At 38.7% G+C, this 14,174-nt stretch overlaps 1 protein-coding gene across 1 annotated transcript in view; it reads left to right on the top strand.

The window, feature by feature from the left end:
- The window catches only part of acap3b (ArfGAP with coiled-coil, ankyrin repeat and PH domains 3b), a 93,908-nt gene extending 80,011 nt beyond the window's left edge, over positions 1-13,897 (top strand). The window contains exons 11-24 of the mRNA XM_022682746.2: positions 1,497-1,609; positions 1,704-1,755; positions 1,882-1,982; positions 2,986-3,097; positions 3,194-3,402; positions 5,729-5,798; positions 5,919-6,013; positions 6,133-6,347; positions 6,667-6,762; positions 7,798-7,890; positions 8,012-8,232; positions 9,745-9,854; positions 10,157-10,267; positions 11,074-13,897. Of these exons, the coding sequence (XP_022538467.1) occupies positions 1,497-1,609; positions 1,704-1,755; positions 1,882-1,982; positions 2,986-3,097; positions 3,194-3,402; positions 5,729-5,798; positions 5,919-6,013; positions 6,133-6,347; positions 6,667-6,762; positions 7,798-7,890; positions 8,012-8,232; positions 9,745-9,854; positions 10,157-10,267; positions 11,074-11,221 (1,746 nt within the window). The 3' untranslated portion in view covers positions 11,222-13,897. The remainder of the gene's footprint in view (positions 1-1,496; positions 1,610-1,703; positions 1,756-1,881; positions 1,983-2,985; positions 3,098-3,193; positions 3,403-5,728; positions 5,799-5,918; positions 6,014-6,132; positions 6,348-6,666; positions 6,763-7,797; positions 7,891-8,011; positions 8,233-9,744; positions 9,855-10,156; positions 10,268-11,073) is intronic.
- Positions 13,898-14,174: the final 277 nt, after the last annotated feature.

The following is a 14,174-nucleotide window of genomic DNA, read 5'->3' as shown; positions in this document are numbered from 1 at the left end:
ACTTAGATAGAGGCAGCTTTGCACATTATAGTTAATTTTAGTTAACAGCTGTGCTCTGGACACGTCAAGAGTTAATTACTTAAATTTATTGTTCTCTTAATGTGTTTAAGAGCATTAGTTGTAAAGTTGTGAAGAGGTAGATTTGGTATACAGTGAATAGCACTATTTGAGTCATGTTCTAATCCATATTAAGAACTACTCAACTAAGTAAAGAAAATATTACTGTAAGAAATAAAGTTTAGTCAATCTGGAACAAAACCAAAATTCAAGCACCACTTTAAATGTGCAGTCATCAAAAACATTATGATGAAACTGGCACTCATCAGGACTGTCCCAGGAAAGAAAGAGCAAGAGTTTCCTCTGTAGCTCAGGATGAGCTCATTAGAGTTGCCAGCCTCAGAAACCTCAGAAAGTTAAGAGCACCCCATATAAGAGATCACCTAAATGATTTATAAAGTATTTTGGTTTGTTTAACATTTATAAGTTCACACAATTCCATATGTGTTCCTTCATAGTCTGGATGACTTCAGTATTCATTTACAATGTAAAAAAAAAAAACATTGAATAAGCAGGTGTGTCCAAACTTTTGACTGGTACTGTATAATTACAGTATTACAGTAAGAATACAGTATTATTTTAGCCTAGCATATTTTATATAGTGTATCACATTATTGTGGATCTGGCTGACAAAGCATTAAATCAGTGTGGTTTAGATAAAGTTCTGAAAGTCGCTGAAGTTCTGAAAGTGCCGAATTATTTTTCTTTTTTTTATTATTATTGAAAGGCCAAAAACACTTTGAATCCTCTGAAGTTGTTTCTGAAAAGTGCTTGTTGTGCTGACTTGGCTGTTTGCGGTTGGTTCAATAGATCTGGTACTAGATGGTCTGGTGATAGATGAACAAAGCCATATTGATTGCAGGTGCCAGTTTGTCTGAGTTCATGGATGATTCCTTTACTTTGTTCTTGTTCTTGTTACTGAATTTCCACACACAAGTTTTTTGTCTGAAGTTAGAGCTAAGAGTACAAGTCTGTTGTCTAGTGATCAGAATTTAAACACAGCACAAAATGAACCACTGTCTGAATAAATCAATTTGGGTATTGGCTAAAGTACACATTAATACAGTATTGAAAACCATATTATTGCGATACTTTGACATACTTTTCATACCTACCTTGAACAGATTGAGTCCTAGGATTCTGTGTGTATGTATTAGTGTGTGTGTGTGTGTGTGTATATATATGTATGTTATTAAATCTGCCCCGGTAGAAATTAGGTAGCATAGATATGACTGTTGTATCCATGAGGATTATCTTTGAGTGACGGGGGGATTAGTTCCTGTCTTTTGTTTGTCTGCTAGTGGGCTTAGCAGCAAAGTGACTTCAGTCAGGACTTCAGAGCAGTAGTGCTCCGCTTACTGCTCTCTTAACATGGGCGAACACCTAACACTGCACGGATTATGAGAACACCTTCACACTCTATTTTCTGTGGTTGGCAGGACTTTGCCTATGACGACTCGAAGGTGGAGTTTAACGTAGACGCCCCAAATGGAGTGGTGATGGAGGGATATCTCTTCAAGAGGGCCAGTAATGCTTTCAAGACATGGAACAGGTAAGATCCTGAAACCTCCACTTGGTTATAAACCCATCTTCAGCCTAGACCAGATAAATCCAGCTCAAATACTCTTCTGTTTCTTTTTCATCAGGCGATGGTTTTCAATACAGAACAGCCAGCTTGTGTATCAGAAGAGATTAAAGGTAATCAATTACCTTTCATAATAAACATTATTATGTATTTTGTAGTAAACAAATATTGTGCATGCTTTTATATGACTATAAGACACATTATGAGTCTGATTAATGTTATATAATATCTCTTGATAGGATGCTCTGACAGTAGTGGTAGAGGACTTGAGGCTTTGCTCAGTCAAACCTTGCGAGGATATAGAAAGGAGGTTCTGCTTTGAAGTGGTGTCCCCTACAAAGTAAGTGTCCTGTCATATTTACTGTATATGAATTTGACTATAGATCATTAGTGTCATCTAAACCTCATGCCAACTCATCCCAAAAGTGTTGGATGGAACACAGTTCCTCCACGCTTGCCTTAGGGGTTCAGAGGGTTTATGCCTGACTGCAGCCTAAAAACCTGTGTAAAAGCTTTAGAGTGGCACGTTTTATAGGCAATGCTTTTTGTGTTGGTATACAAGCTGTATATGTACTCTTTTTATGTATAAGACATGTATACAATATACCTAACATTTCTAATTCACACACTTTAACCACATATCTTTTTTTTTTTCCAACGGTGTAAAATATTGTAAAATACATTGTATTAATTAACATTTAACGTAGAAAATACTAAACATAAAGAAAAACACTGAATTAGTAGATAGATAGTACATCTATATAATTTAGCAATGTTATACAGTACTTGTCAAAAGTTTGGACATATCTCTGCTTAATTCAATATGCTTTCTTATTTTTTATGATTTTTTACATAGTAAATTTATTATTAAAGACATTGAAGCTATACAGGACCAAATGCAGAATTATTCTGTAAACAGAACGTGTTAAACAAACCACTTTAGATTCTTTTAAGCAGCACAGTTATCTTTGAGGGCAGATCTGCACACTCTTGGAATTTTAATCTCAGTGTTTTTGTTAGGTAGAGTCACCTGGAATAGTTTTCTCAGCGTCTTGAAGGAGTTCCTGGAGATGCTGAAGTTGCCTGCTTTTCCTTCAATCTGTGCATCCCAAATCACCATCTCAGTTGTGTTTAGGTCAGGAGATTGTGGAGGCCAAACACAATACGTAATTCCATATGTGTCCCTTAATCAAAACAATAAAACAAAACAATATTTATAATATCTTATATCATATAGCTGTCATATGAAAAGGGTATTTCAAATAAAATCAAATCAGATTTATAGTCAGATGAAATAAGTACAGCTCTACATGTGAGATACATTATATCTTCTCTTTTTGCAGGAGCTGCATGTTGCAGGCTGAGTCAGAGAAGCTGCGTCAGGCCTGGATTCAGGCTGTTCAGGCCAGCATTGCCTCAGCGTACAGAGAGATCACAGACAACTACTACATAGAGGTCAGTGGCAGTCAATCCTGGAAGTAAAAGAGGTGGGGTTTTTTTCATATCTGATTGAACAGATTCTAACGTCCGGTCTGCTTCTTCTTTTTTCAGCGTTTGGACAGAACAGCATCTCCCTCCACCAGCAGCATAGACTCAGCCAGTGAGCCACGGGAGAGGAGCGTGAGGGGGGAGACGCTGCTGCAGAGGGTTCAGTCTGTACCTGGAAACGAGCTGTGCTGCGACTGCGGGCAGTCCGACCCACGCTGGGCCAGCATCAACTTTGGTATTCTGCTGTGCATCGAGTGCTCTGGCATCCACAGGTAAAACACTGACCCAATGTGACAAAAATGGGCAACTCTTGGGCATATTTATTGAGCTACACATTTGGACCAAGTATTCTATTGCATGTTTTGTATTGTATTTTTTCAATGTTTAGCAAAAGGCCAGACATCAGTCTCAATATTGGAGTTGTAGAGGTTCCTAAGGGTGTCTTTCTATAATCCATCTTGTGCAACTTGAATATTTTTACAAAGATTTTGCTCATTTTGTGGTAGGGTGGATGTGTGAGTGTTGATAACATGTCCCTATTAGCATTCCACACATTTTTAACCAGGGAAAGATCTAGCGATGCAGCTTCCCATAGCATACTACAGTATGTAGTATGAATACTCTAGTATCCAGTATGTCTTCAAGGCAAGTTTTATGTTGTGTCCACAAGTGATGTAAACTAGCACAGAGACAGTAGAACGATTCATTTGTTTACTTAGATAAGAAAAAAACGTACAGCTCTCCATTTGTCAGTTCATTGAAGAGAGGCCCAAGACTACATTACCCATCATTCTTTAGTGCTTCAAAACTGCAAATATGGATGGCCATATAAGTCAAAGTATTGTCCAATACAGTACAGCAAGCTTTCTTCATGGCAACAGTATGTAAGCCAAAGTGTGCATTCAGAAAAGGCATGGTTACTGGTTGCAGGACTTCATTAATGTAATGTTGGACTGTAATGCATGTAATGTAGACCAAAGGTGATCTGCCATTGTGTGAAATTGCAAACTGTGATACCAGGCCTTTTATACATGTGACCAACAATCCGTTGATCTTGGCACTGTCCACTGTGCCTCCACACAAGACAAAAGCAGGATTTATCAATGAAGATGACCCATTGCCATTCTAAATAACTTCATTATTTGTTAGTCTGGTGTGACTACCCACCAAGTTTCATTTCCGTTGATAGAAGTCGTTACAAATAACGCAAAGCAGTTGCATTTTTATTTTTATTAATATCATTATTATTACAGCTTTGCCTTGTCCAGGACAGTTTTGTCTAAAATATTTGATAAATAATTGTATTATTTATTTGAATGGAACAATAATTTTTTACCCAGCTTTAGATCAGGTATCTAAAACGATAGGCCTGATTTACTACTGGGTCAGATCCAGAGCTGACTCATGCCTCTGGCTCACAGGATGACTGTTATGACAGTTGAACGACAGACAGCCTGCATAAGGCTAACCATGCCTGTTGACGTCACATGTGACTTGCTCAACCCAAACAACAGAGTGGCTTTACAGCAGGGAAGCCGGGCATCTTCTAGCATCTGACATATCACACACACACACACGTAACACGTCATGCAGTCTGGCTCAAGCACTTCTTCACAAGTGCCTCATCAGCCCATCTGTAGATTAGTGGCGCCAGTCGGCTAATCAGATTAAATCTCTCCCACCTTCACACAGCCAGCCTGCCTGCCGCTGATGGCAGGAGACAAGATAGCAGGCTGAAGACACCGAGAGGCGTTCAGCATTAGCTTTAATGTTTAAAGCCACAGACACAACAAAAATGCGCACTGACAGAATGAGCATTGTTCCTGAAATGTTTAAGATAAAAATAGAGATAAGAAGATGTTCACCCGTATGTGACATCACAGGCTGGTATTAATAAAATGATCCTTTGTTCTGTTTTGTAACCAAGTGTTTGCCCATGTTTGTCCAAGTATTGCACAGTGTACAGTGCTGTACACTGTGCAATACACTGCCAAAAGTCATGGGATAGCAGTATGTTAGTAATATGTATAAATTGTAAGGTTTGATATATAATATCTTGTGAATGAGATTAAACATGGGACATTTATTTATGTGGGTTCTTCAGGTATTTATCATGCATCAGGAATACATCATAGAAGAATAGGATTAATTATCACCCTCAGTCGACAGTGCAATGGGTGGTAATGATCGGGATTGGCAGCATCTGACTTAAATTGTCCTTGCAAACAGACAAGCAACTCTTTTTTTAATATGCTGTTAAACGAAAAGTCATGGGATAGCAGAATGATAAATTTACATCAGTTGATGGTTTGGGAAAGCCCACACATGTATAAATTTTGACAGGTTAATGTGGTTAAGCTCTAATTATCAGAAATTTTAATTTCAGACAATCTGGCCCTCCAGACTATCAAAAAATGATCTGTATACAATCTAGATATCTTCCATATCTTCCACTTGTGGAACTGATGCCATATTGATATGGTGCACTTTGTTAGGTGTAAGAGAGTCTTACACAATATTGTATCAAATTTGTATGTATGATTATTTTTAAGTTTCATAATGCTAATCATATTTTTAATTTTATATTATTGTTTGTAGGAGTTTAGGTGTTCACTGCTCAAAGGTGCGCTCTTTAACGCTGGACTCTTGGGAACCTGAACTAATAAAGGTAAGATTTGTATTATATTAGTTGTTTTTTCTCAATTTTCTCGTCAACCATTTGTTTGACCACACTGTTGTGCCAATAAAAAAAAACATCTTCTCTTCATCTCTTTTTCTCCAATATTAGCTAATGTGTGAGCTTGGAAACACAGTAATAAATCACATCTATGAAGGAGCCTGTGAAGAAAGAGGGCTGAAAAAGCCTGGCCCAAACAGCTCCAGGTCAGCCTGTCTATTGTTTTTTTCCTAATTATGTGCAAAGACCAAATAACTGACAATGCAACTGAAAATGAAATTTGAGGATTTTAATATATGTTATATATGATATAAATATTTTCCAGGCAAGAGAAGGAGGCCTGGATCAAAGCAAAGTACGTGGAGAGGAATTTTCTGAAGAAGATGTGTGGTGCTGAGGCACTGGTGGAGGGGGGCAGGAAGTCACATCACTGGCGCGTGAAAAAGTGCAGAAGGAACCACAGCTCAGTCAGCGCACCCAAAGCCCGGCGGAAATACAGGCACGATGGAGGGAGCGTGTCGCCAGGCAACCTATCTGCAGGTACTGCATCACTCTAACATGGTCAAATTAAACTGGACTAAAGTAACTGTTGGGATGACTGACAGATTTTGTAAATAGTGAGCATTTTACACTTAACTTCCCTCATTCAAAGAATGTGCCCACTTGGACATACTAGAGGATTAGGCATAAACAGGGGATTGTACACTATGTTTTAAGGTAGAATCCCATATCTCTGTTAAGTATCATGTGACACAAAGATAACTAAACATCTATATATATATATATATATATATATATTTTTTTTTTTTTTTTTTTTTTTTTTGACAGCACTCACTTTGTTTCTCTTCTCATTCCTCAGCTGCTGCAGCTGCCAAGTTCCGCAGAGAGTCACTATTCTGTCCAGATGAACTTGACTCGCTCTTCTCCTACTTTGACACAGGCTCTGGGCCTCGCAGTAAGTCATGACACTGCTTTTGCTCAGCTGGCTAATAAAGCTAACAGTGGATATACTCTAGTTAACAGCCATGTTACTCTGATGTATGTGACTCTCCAGGACTCTCTGAGTACTAGTGCTTAATACCTGAGTCTTGGGCCCAATCTCATTTCACAAGCGATCAAAGAAACCCACAAATAAAGTATTTTTCTTGTTACAAATGATGATAACCACTATATTACCATAGTTTAATGTGTAGTTTCAATGCTTTATGGCCATTTTCTTCATAACAAGCATAAAAACCCCTAGTAGTTTGTTTCAGTAGCTAGCTAATTAAATTTCCTGTTCCACCTTATATTGTTGCACAACCTGCCCCTTTTCTGAAGACATACAATGCTCTAAAGTTTACTGGTTATCCAGCAACTAGGTTGCTGAACTTTAGCGCTTCAATGATATATATCTGTACCGGGCTTTTCTTAGGGGGAGGATTTTACTCCCTCCTCTTGTAACTCTGTTCCAAAGAGAAGGATTACACTCAAAAACAAGGGATGGGGTACAAACGAGAAATGGGATTAGGCCTTGGTCTCAACCTCATTTTGAATTGGTATCTTTCTTAAAGCAAGTCAAGTCAGCCTCTGTCTGACATACATAATGTTAAGTAGAAATTGAACTTTTTTAAGGATGATATTCAGGGATTTCATTGTAGCTCTTCCATCATTTATCTTAATGTTTTGAGTGATTGCAGATTGACTGATGTGAATTAAGATGTTTTAATTGTTGTATGAAATTGTAGTTGATGATTGTGATGTTTAAAATAACATATAAATAGCAAGAATTATTTTACCCTATTATTTTAGACTGTGAAGGGGACACATTACCAACGTTAATCATAAGTAAGCTTTAGTATTAAAGTGTATAAAATACACAATGAATTGTAATTTAAGCAATATTACCTACAGCAGAAACTGTTCTGACAGTGTCATGCTTTAGCTGGGAGTTTTATAAGGCCGTGGTGTGAGTAACGTGTCCGTGGCTTGGCAATGATTGGCCCCGCAGGTCTCAGCAGCGACAGTGGCCTGGGCGGCAGTACGGACGGCAGCACAGACATCCTGGTGTTTGGCTCAGTGGTGGACAGCGTCACTGAGGAGGGTGAGTTTTTAACCTGGAGCAACAAAGTTGTGTCAAAGATCGATGTCAAAAAATCAAACCAACAATGTCACCTCACACACTGGACCTCAAGCATGCTCTCTCTCGCTACGCTTCCCTGCAGAATGTGAGGACTCTGAGGAGTCCAGTGAGGAGGTGGAAATCGAGCAGGAGGCATCAGATCCAGAGGATTTGCGGGAGCTGCATCCCGGAGCCCTGCTCTACAAGGCCTCACGGGCCCGCAACCTACCCGTCATGGCCGAAGCACTAGCGCACGGAGCAGACGTTAACTTGGTCAGCGATGAGGACGAGAGCAAGAGCCCCTTAATACAGGCTGTGTCAGGGGTGAGTTACTCCGTTCCGACACTGCCATTGCTTTTTTATTGTGAAAGTCATAATTTCCGACCTGCAACCAAGTAACCCAGTCTTAAACACTGAGACAGACATAGAGCTGTTAAAACAGCTGACTTTTTAATGTTTGCTAGATAACCAATTTTCTAACTAGAGAGGATCACAAAACTCAGTCATTTTGAGTCATGGACCAGATAATTTTCCAGATCAGCAAAAAAAAAGAAAAAAGTGTGACAAATATGAAAGTAATTTTCACTTTCAATTTGAAAATTTTGAAATTTGAATAAATTGATAAAAAATAAAAGTGAGGTATCTTGTGTTCCTTTTTTTTCTTTTTAGTCCATTCCACATAGTATATAGCAGGGGTCGGCAATTAAGTTTGGCCGCGGGCCAGATTTTTTCCAAGCCATTACATGGCGGGCCACAAGCACTTGCCGGGGGGGGGGGATTGGCGGGCGCGGTGGCGGGAGGGCGCTCTTAAAATGACAAGCAGACATTCAAGTGGGCTGATGTGGGTGAAATCTGTGGACTGACCATTGGGGGCGCTATTAATGATATACCTGTTTGTTAAAAAAAAAAAAAAAACGAATAAAAAAAAAATAACAGAATAAAAAAGCTAGCAGTTATCTAACAGCCCGTGGCTCTATCAAAAAATCTTTAATAAATTTTTCTGTTTTGGAAAATTAAGTTTCTAAAAAAAGAGCATTTTTGAGACGGACAGTCCGATTTTTTTTTTCATTATAGTTCAACCTCACGGGCCAGATGTTTCTTGCTTGCGGGCCGCATCTGGCCCGCGGGCCGCCTATTGCCGACCTATGGTATATAGTATATAGTGGAGTGCATCATTCTGAGTTGACTTTAGCATTTTTACACTCAGAGCATGTCCAAATAAAACTCCAAATTACTCACACTAATATAACTCCGCTCTTCACACACACACCAGAGCGATACTCTGCGCCGCAGATGTGTGGCTGTGCTTGTACACTCCATTTACATGCCGAACAGCTGCCTAGTCTGTATGTTTTTACTGCAGCTTTGTGTCCAGATTGAGGAAATTATTATAATAAAAAGTAACAATGTCAGAAAAACAATTGATGATACATCATTGATGTTGATCATTTTTTTGTTAAATCCACAGTTTTGATGCATCCAAAACAGTGAAGGGACGATTAATACAGATTATCTGTGATCCATTAAACCACTACAACTAGTGAACAAGTGAACAGAGTTTAGTTTTTTGTACTCAATTAAATAGGCATATTTATTAGCCTATTATAGCTTTTAATATTCTTAACACTTTGTAATTATTCTTCATTTTTGCTTCCACTGTTGAGCAATTCAGTGAGCAATGAGTTTGAAATAATAAAACAGCATTATATATAAGGGATATTTTAAGGTATTGGACAGCTTACAATCACTAAATGCAGCAGATTAGAACCCGTGCATTACAGAATGCTGTATAGCTTTCTTAAACATATCCCTTCTCTCTCTCTCTTTCCCCTTCAGGGTTCTTTGATAGCCTGTGAGTTTCTTCTGCAAAACGGAGCCGATGTCAATCAGAGAGATGCGAGAGGACGGGGTCCTCTTCACCACGCCACATGTCTAGGCCACACTGGGTGAGACAGACTTTGAACACTGTTACTGATTCTCTCCAGTATATTGTTTAGCAGTCTTTCAGTGCTCATTTTTGCCTGTAAAACATTCAAAATGCATTTGTACTGACCTGATAATGATTCCCCTAACAAACACATAAGCAAACACATTTTAGTGCATGCTGATGGCCTCAAATCACTTTAGTATATGGATATGTGAGCTAACATGTCTTGGCTGACTATGTTTGAAGTAAATGGGAAAATTTTGCTTATTCATTTTGCTATGGAGTTGCAATAACTTTTTTTCTACTCTGTTCTGTGCACAGGCAAGTGTGTCTGTTCCTGAAGCGAGGGGCCTCTCAGACAGAGGTGGACGAGGACGGACAGGACCCTTTGACCGTCGCTGTGCAGGCAGCGAACGCAGACATTGTTACACTGTGAGGAATTAGCATTAATAGTATTGCTTCCTGTGTTAAATTCAAGATGTGGTACTAATTTGTTTCTGATTGTGGTTCTAGTGCCTAACCCACACAAAAATCAGATTATATATATGAATATATGCACATATATAATTAAAGATTGGCCACATATGCATATTGTATACATTGTATAGCCATATACAGCTCTGGAAAAAAATAAGAGACCATTTCAGTTTCTGAATCAGTTTCTCTGATTTTGCTATTTATAGGTTTATGTTTGAGTAAAATGAACATTGTTGTTTTATACTATAAACTACGGACAACATTTCTCCCAAATTCCAGATAAAATATGGTCATTTAGGGCATTTATTTATGGCTGAAATAACAAAAAAGATGCAGAGCTTTCAGATCTCAAATAATGCAGAGAAAACGTTTATATTCATAAAGTTTATATTCATAAAGTTTTAAGAGTTCAAAAATCAATATTTGGTGGAATAACCCTGGTTTTTAACCACAGTTTTCATGCATCTTGGCATGTTCTCCTCCACTAGTCTTACACACTGCTTTTGGATAACTTTATGCCACTCACTTCTGGTGCAAAAATTCAAGCAGTTCAGTTTGGTTTGATGGCTTGTGATCATCCATCCTCTTGATTATATTCCAGAGGTTTTCAATTTGGTAAAATTAAAGAAACTCATCATTTTTAAGTGGTCTCTTATTATTATTTTTCCAGAGCTGTATTTGCAATCCATAAAATTTTCCGTATGCATTAGGATTGCATTCCTAATCCATTTTTTTTTCTCGTTTCTTTTGCTTTGGTTTAGGTTGCGGTTGGCCCGGATGAATGAGGAGATGCGTGAGGCGGACGGACCCCTCGGCCAGCCAGGTCAATACCCCGGCAGCAGCCCCACTGAACAGCAGTACAAGAAGTGCATTCAGGAGTTTATCTGCCTTACTATAGACGAGTGTTAAGTAGGCAGAGTTAGGGCTGAGGCAGGGGGTGGGACCCTGTATTTCCTGTAGCGGTCAGCCTCTGTCTCATTTGGGAACAACAATAATAATATCTTCGGTCACATTCCTGATTCCTGATAGATCCCGATAGTGCTGTCCCAGATGACTCGTTCACGTTCACAGGACTAGCCCTCATAACAAACAGTTTCCAGTGTCCCAACAGCATTTAGAAAACTTTGTGAAACTGGTGTAGCTATCATTTATTGCTGTAGTAGCGACAGGGCGTTCAGGGTGGCTAACGCGATACGCCAGGCATCACTGAAGCACCACTGATTAGCGTAGAGTGGGCGTGGAATGATGCTAGTCAAGCTGAAATCAGGACAGTACAGTAGCGGGATCACATAGGAACTGCTAAATCTCGTAAAATCCCGTCAAATCTCGTAGGAGGGAGTCGTAAATAGTTCGGTACGCTTGTGAGCGGATGCATCCAGCCGGAACGACGTTGTTGTTGTAGTGTTATTTAGTCATCATGTACAAATACGAACGACTGTGTGCACTTTTCCTACCGACAGTATTTTATTTGTTCATGTTTTTTTTCTTTATTACATTGTTACTCTGCCTTGAGTGTGTTTTCATTGTGTGTGTGTGTGTGTTTTTTTTTTTTGTTTCTTGTTTTTTTAATTTATGATTTTCCGCCCGGAGGACTTGTGCAATGTTAACTGGAATACGGAAGAAAATTCGTATCCATATACATACTTTTTTTTTATTCGCTATATTCGTACGTAGCTATTTCAGTTTTACTAACTGGAATCTCTTTCTCTCTTTGGCCTCGCATTAATTAGCTCATTTATAGCTCTTTCATTAAAATCTGCTAGCTGATTGGCCAGTTTTCCACCCCTCCAAGCCCCGCCCCAACCCCATTCCTAATTTCCCGATTTAAGTTCCTCATACAGTTGAATTACGGGTCTTTTCAAGCCCTTTAAAGTTTTAGAAAGTTTTAGTTCAACTAAATTATTTATAGAAGCTATATAATAATTGTATGTTTTATATATTTGTACATGTATGTATCCCCAGTTCCCCAAATTTCTTGTAACGTGATTTATTTTTCCAAGTTATGAGCTTTTTGTCCGGAGCTTTCATCAAGATCAATTGCTTTGAAGTCGGTGTTGTGTAAAGTTTCCGCATGCGTGCTGTTCGTGCTCGCGAGCATGATCCCTTGCGCCAACCAGCCGACTGTATAGTCGTTTTATAAAAATGCATGACTTTCTCACAACATCTGATGTCGGAAGCGACCCACAATGGAACTCTGGGAGCTGATCGATGTGTTTCCGTGTGTCCGCATGAACTTCGTTAACCCAGTTTCAGCTCTTGGACGAGAACGTTAAGCGATCAATAGAAGTGGTTATGTAGGTGTTACGTCATGATGGCTAATTGAATGCATTCCAGCTGAACAGAGTTGAGCATGTTTAAAGAAGGTTTTTAGGAGCTGCAAGGGATAAACTACACTTTATGGACAAAAGTGTTGGGACACACCTCTTAATCGTTGAATTTAGTTGTTTCCTGCAGTCCATTTTTTTGACAAAGCAGGTGTATAAAATGAAGCCCCCATCTATGTAGTCTGCCTTTTCGAGCAGTAGTGAAAGAATGGTTTGTTCTAAAAAGCTCAATAAACAGTGGTCAACTTTCATTCTGATGGAAGCCAACACAGGTGTCTGTTGGCTAATGTATCAGAGCTGGGTATCCGACACTTTCCTCAGAGCGTGTTGGCTGCAAGTGTAATGTGTAATATATAGGTGTCCCAATACGTCTGTCCATAAATGTGTGTATAGAAATGGACAAAAACACTTTATTTTCAAAAAAGGGATAAAGGTGCATGTTGTCGCTGTTCTAATGAAACCATGTTTCTCTAAAATGGTTTTCCGTATGTTTTTTTAAAAATACATGTTAATGTAAAAATAATACAAAATAGACAAGGTATTATCATGACACTGTGACAATATGCATTTTTGATCCCAAATTAGAAACAGAAAGTTCAATCATGCACTGTTTACACTTGGTCACTTCAAGCCTCTTAAAAATGCACGCAAGCGTAAAATGCACCCAAGACTTAAAATAAATAATTTAGGAGATGGTCTGATACACATTTTTAGGCCATGTGTTATAAACACATTGTAAATGCATCAGTCAGACACATTTCACCACCATTATTTTTCCCAGTACAATAAAATAATAATGCAGTAATATTCACCCCAACAAGTAAAGTAAATTCACATATTTAAATAAATTCCGGAGATGCATATGATATCCAAGTGTAAACACACATGGCGAAAATCTGATGAGAATTCAATCCATATACAAATTACTTGTAGTGCCCTGGTGTAAATGCTGTCTTGTTTGAGGCCCATTCAGTACAAAACTGGCCAGTGTTGAGTTTTTAGGTTTGTGTTTAACGTGGAACTGTAAAATGCTTTTGAATAACTGTCGTAAAAACAGCACATGGACTGTTCTTGAAGGCTTGTGCTCGGCATTCGGTTAAGGATTTGTCTCTGTTCTGTTTTTTCATACTGTTGGATATTTGGAGACGTCCTTGTTCTATTTCCTTAACTGAAATCAACAAAGGAACTTGTTTGTCTTATAAAACACTGAAGAAAAAAAACAGCTTAAAGAATAAAACTACAATGCTCTTGAACTCTTCAACTTCTCATGTGCTTTGTCTTTCTTGGTGCGGGGGATTCTCTCTCTGCTCTCCTGGTTTTGTGGGTTTATCACATACTCAAAGTGCAGGTGTCACCCAATATATCTAGTGTGTTCAAGTGGAATCTTGTCCTAAATGAGTTGTCTTCTCTTTATAGACCCCAGTTTTGTTCAGAGTCCTCGGAGAGTAAAGCAGAAGGACAGAGTGAGTGCTGATAAACCTGCTCTTATTACTGGGGATGGATCAGGGATCGGTGATTGGTGGTGGTGTGGTTATGGG

Source organism: Astyanax mexicanus, chromosome 24 (genome assembly GCF_023375975.1).
Source record: "Astyanax mexicanus isolate ESR-SI-001 chromosome 24, AstMex3_surface, whole genome shotgun sequence".
NCBI lineage: Eukaryota > Metazoa > Chordata > Actinopteri > Characiformes > Acestrorhamphidae > Astyanax > Astyanax mexicanus.
This window is presented reverse-complemented; position numbering and strand designations above follow the sequence as displayed.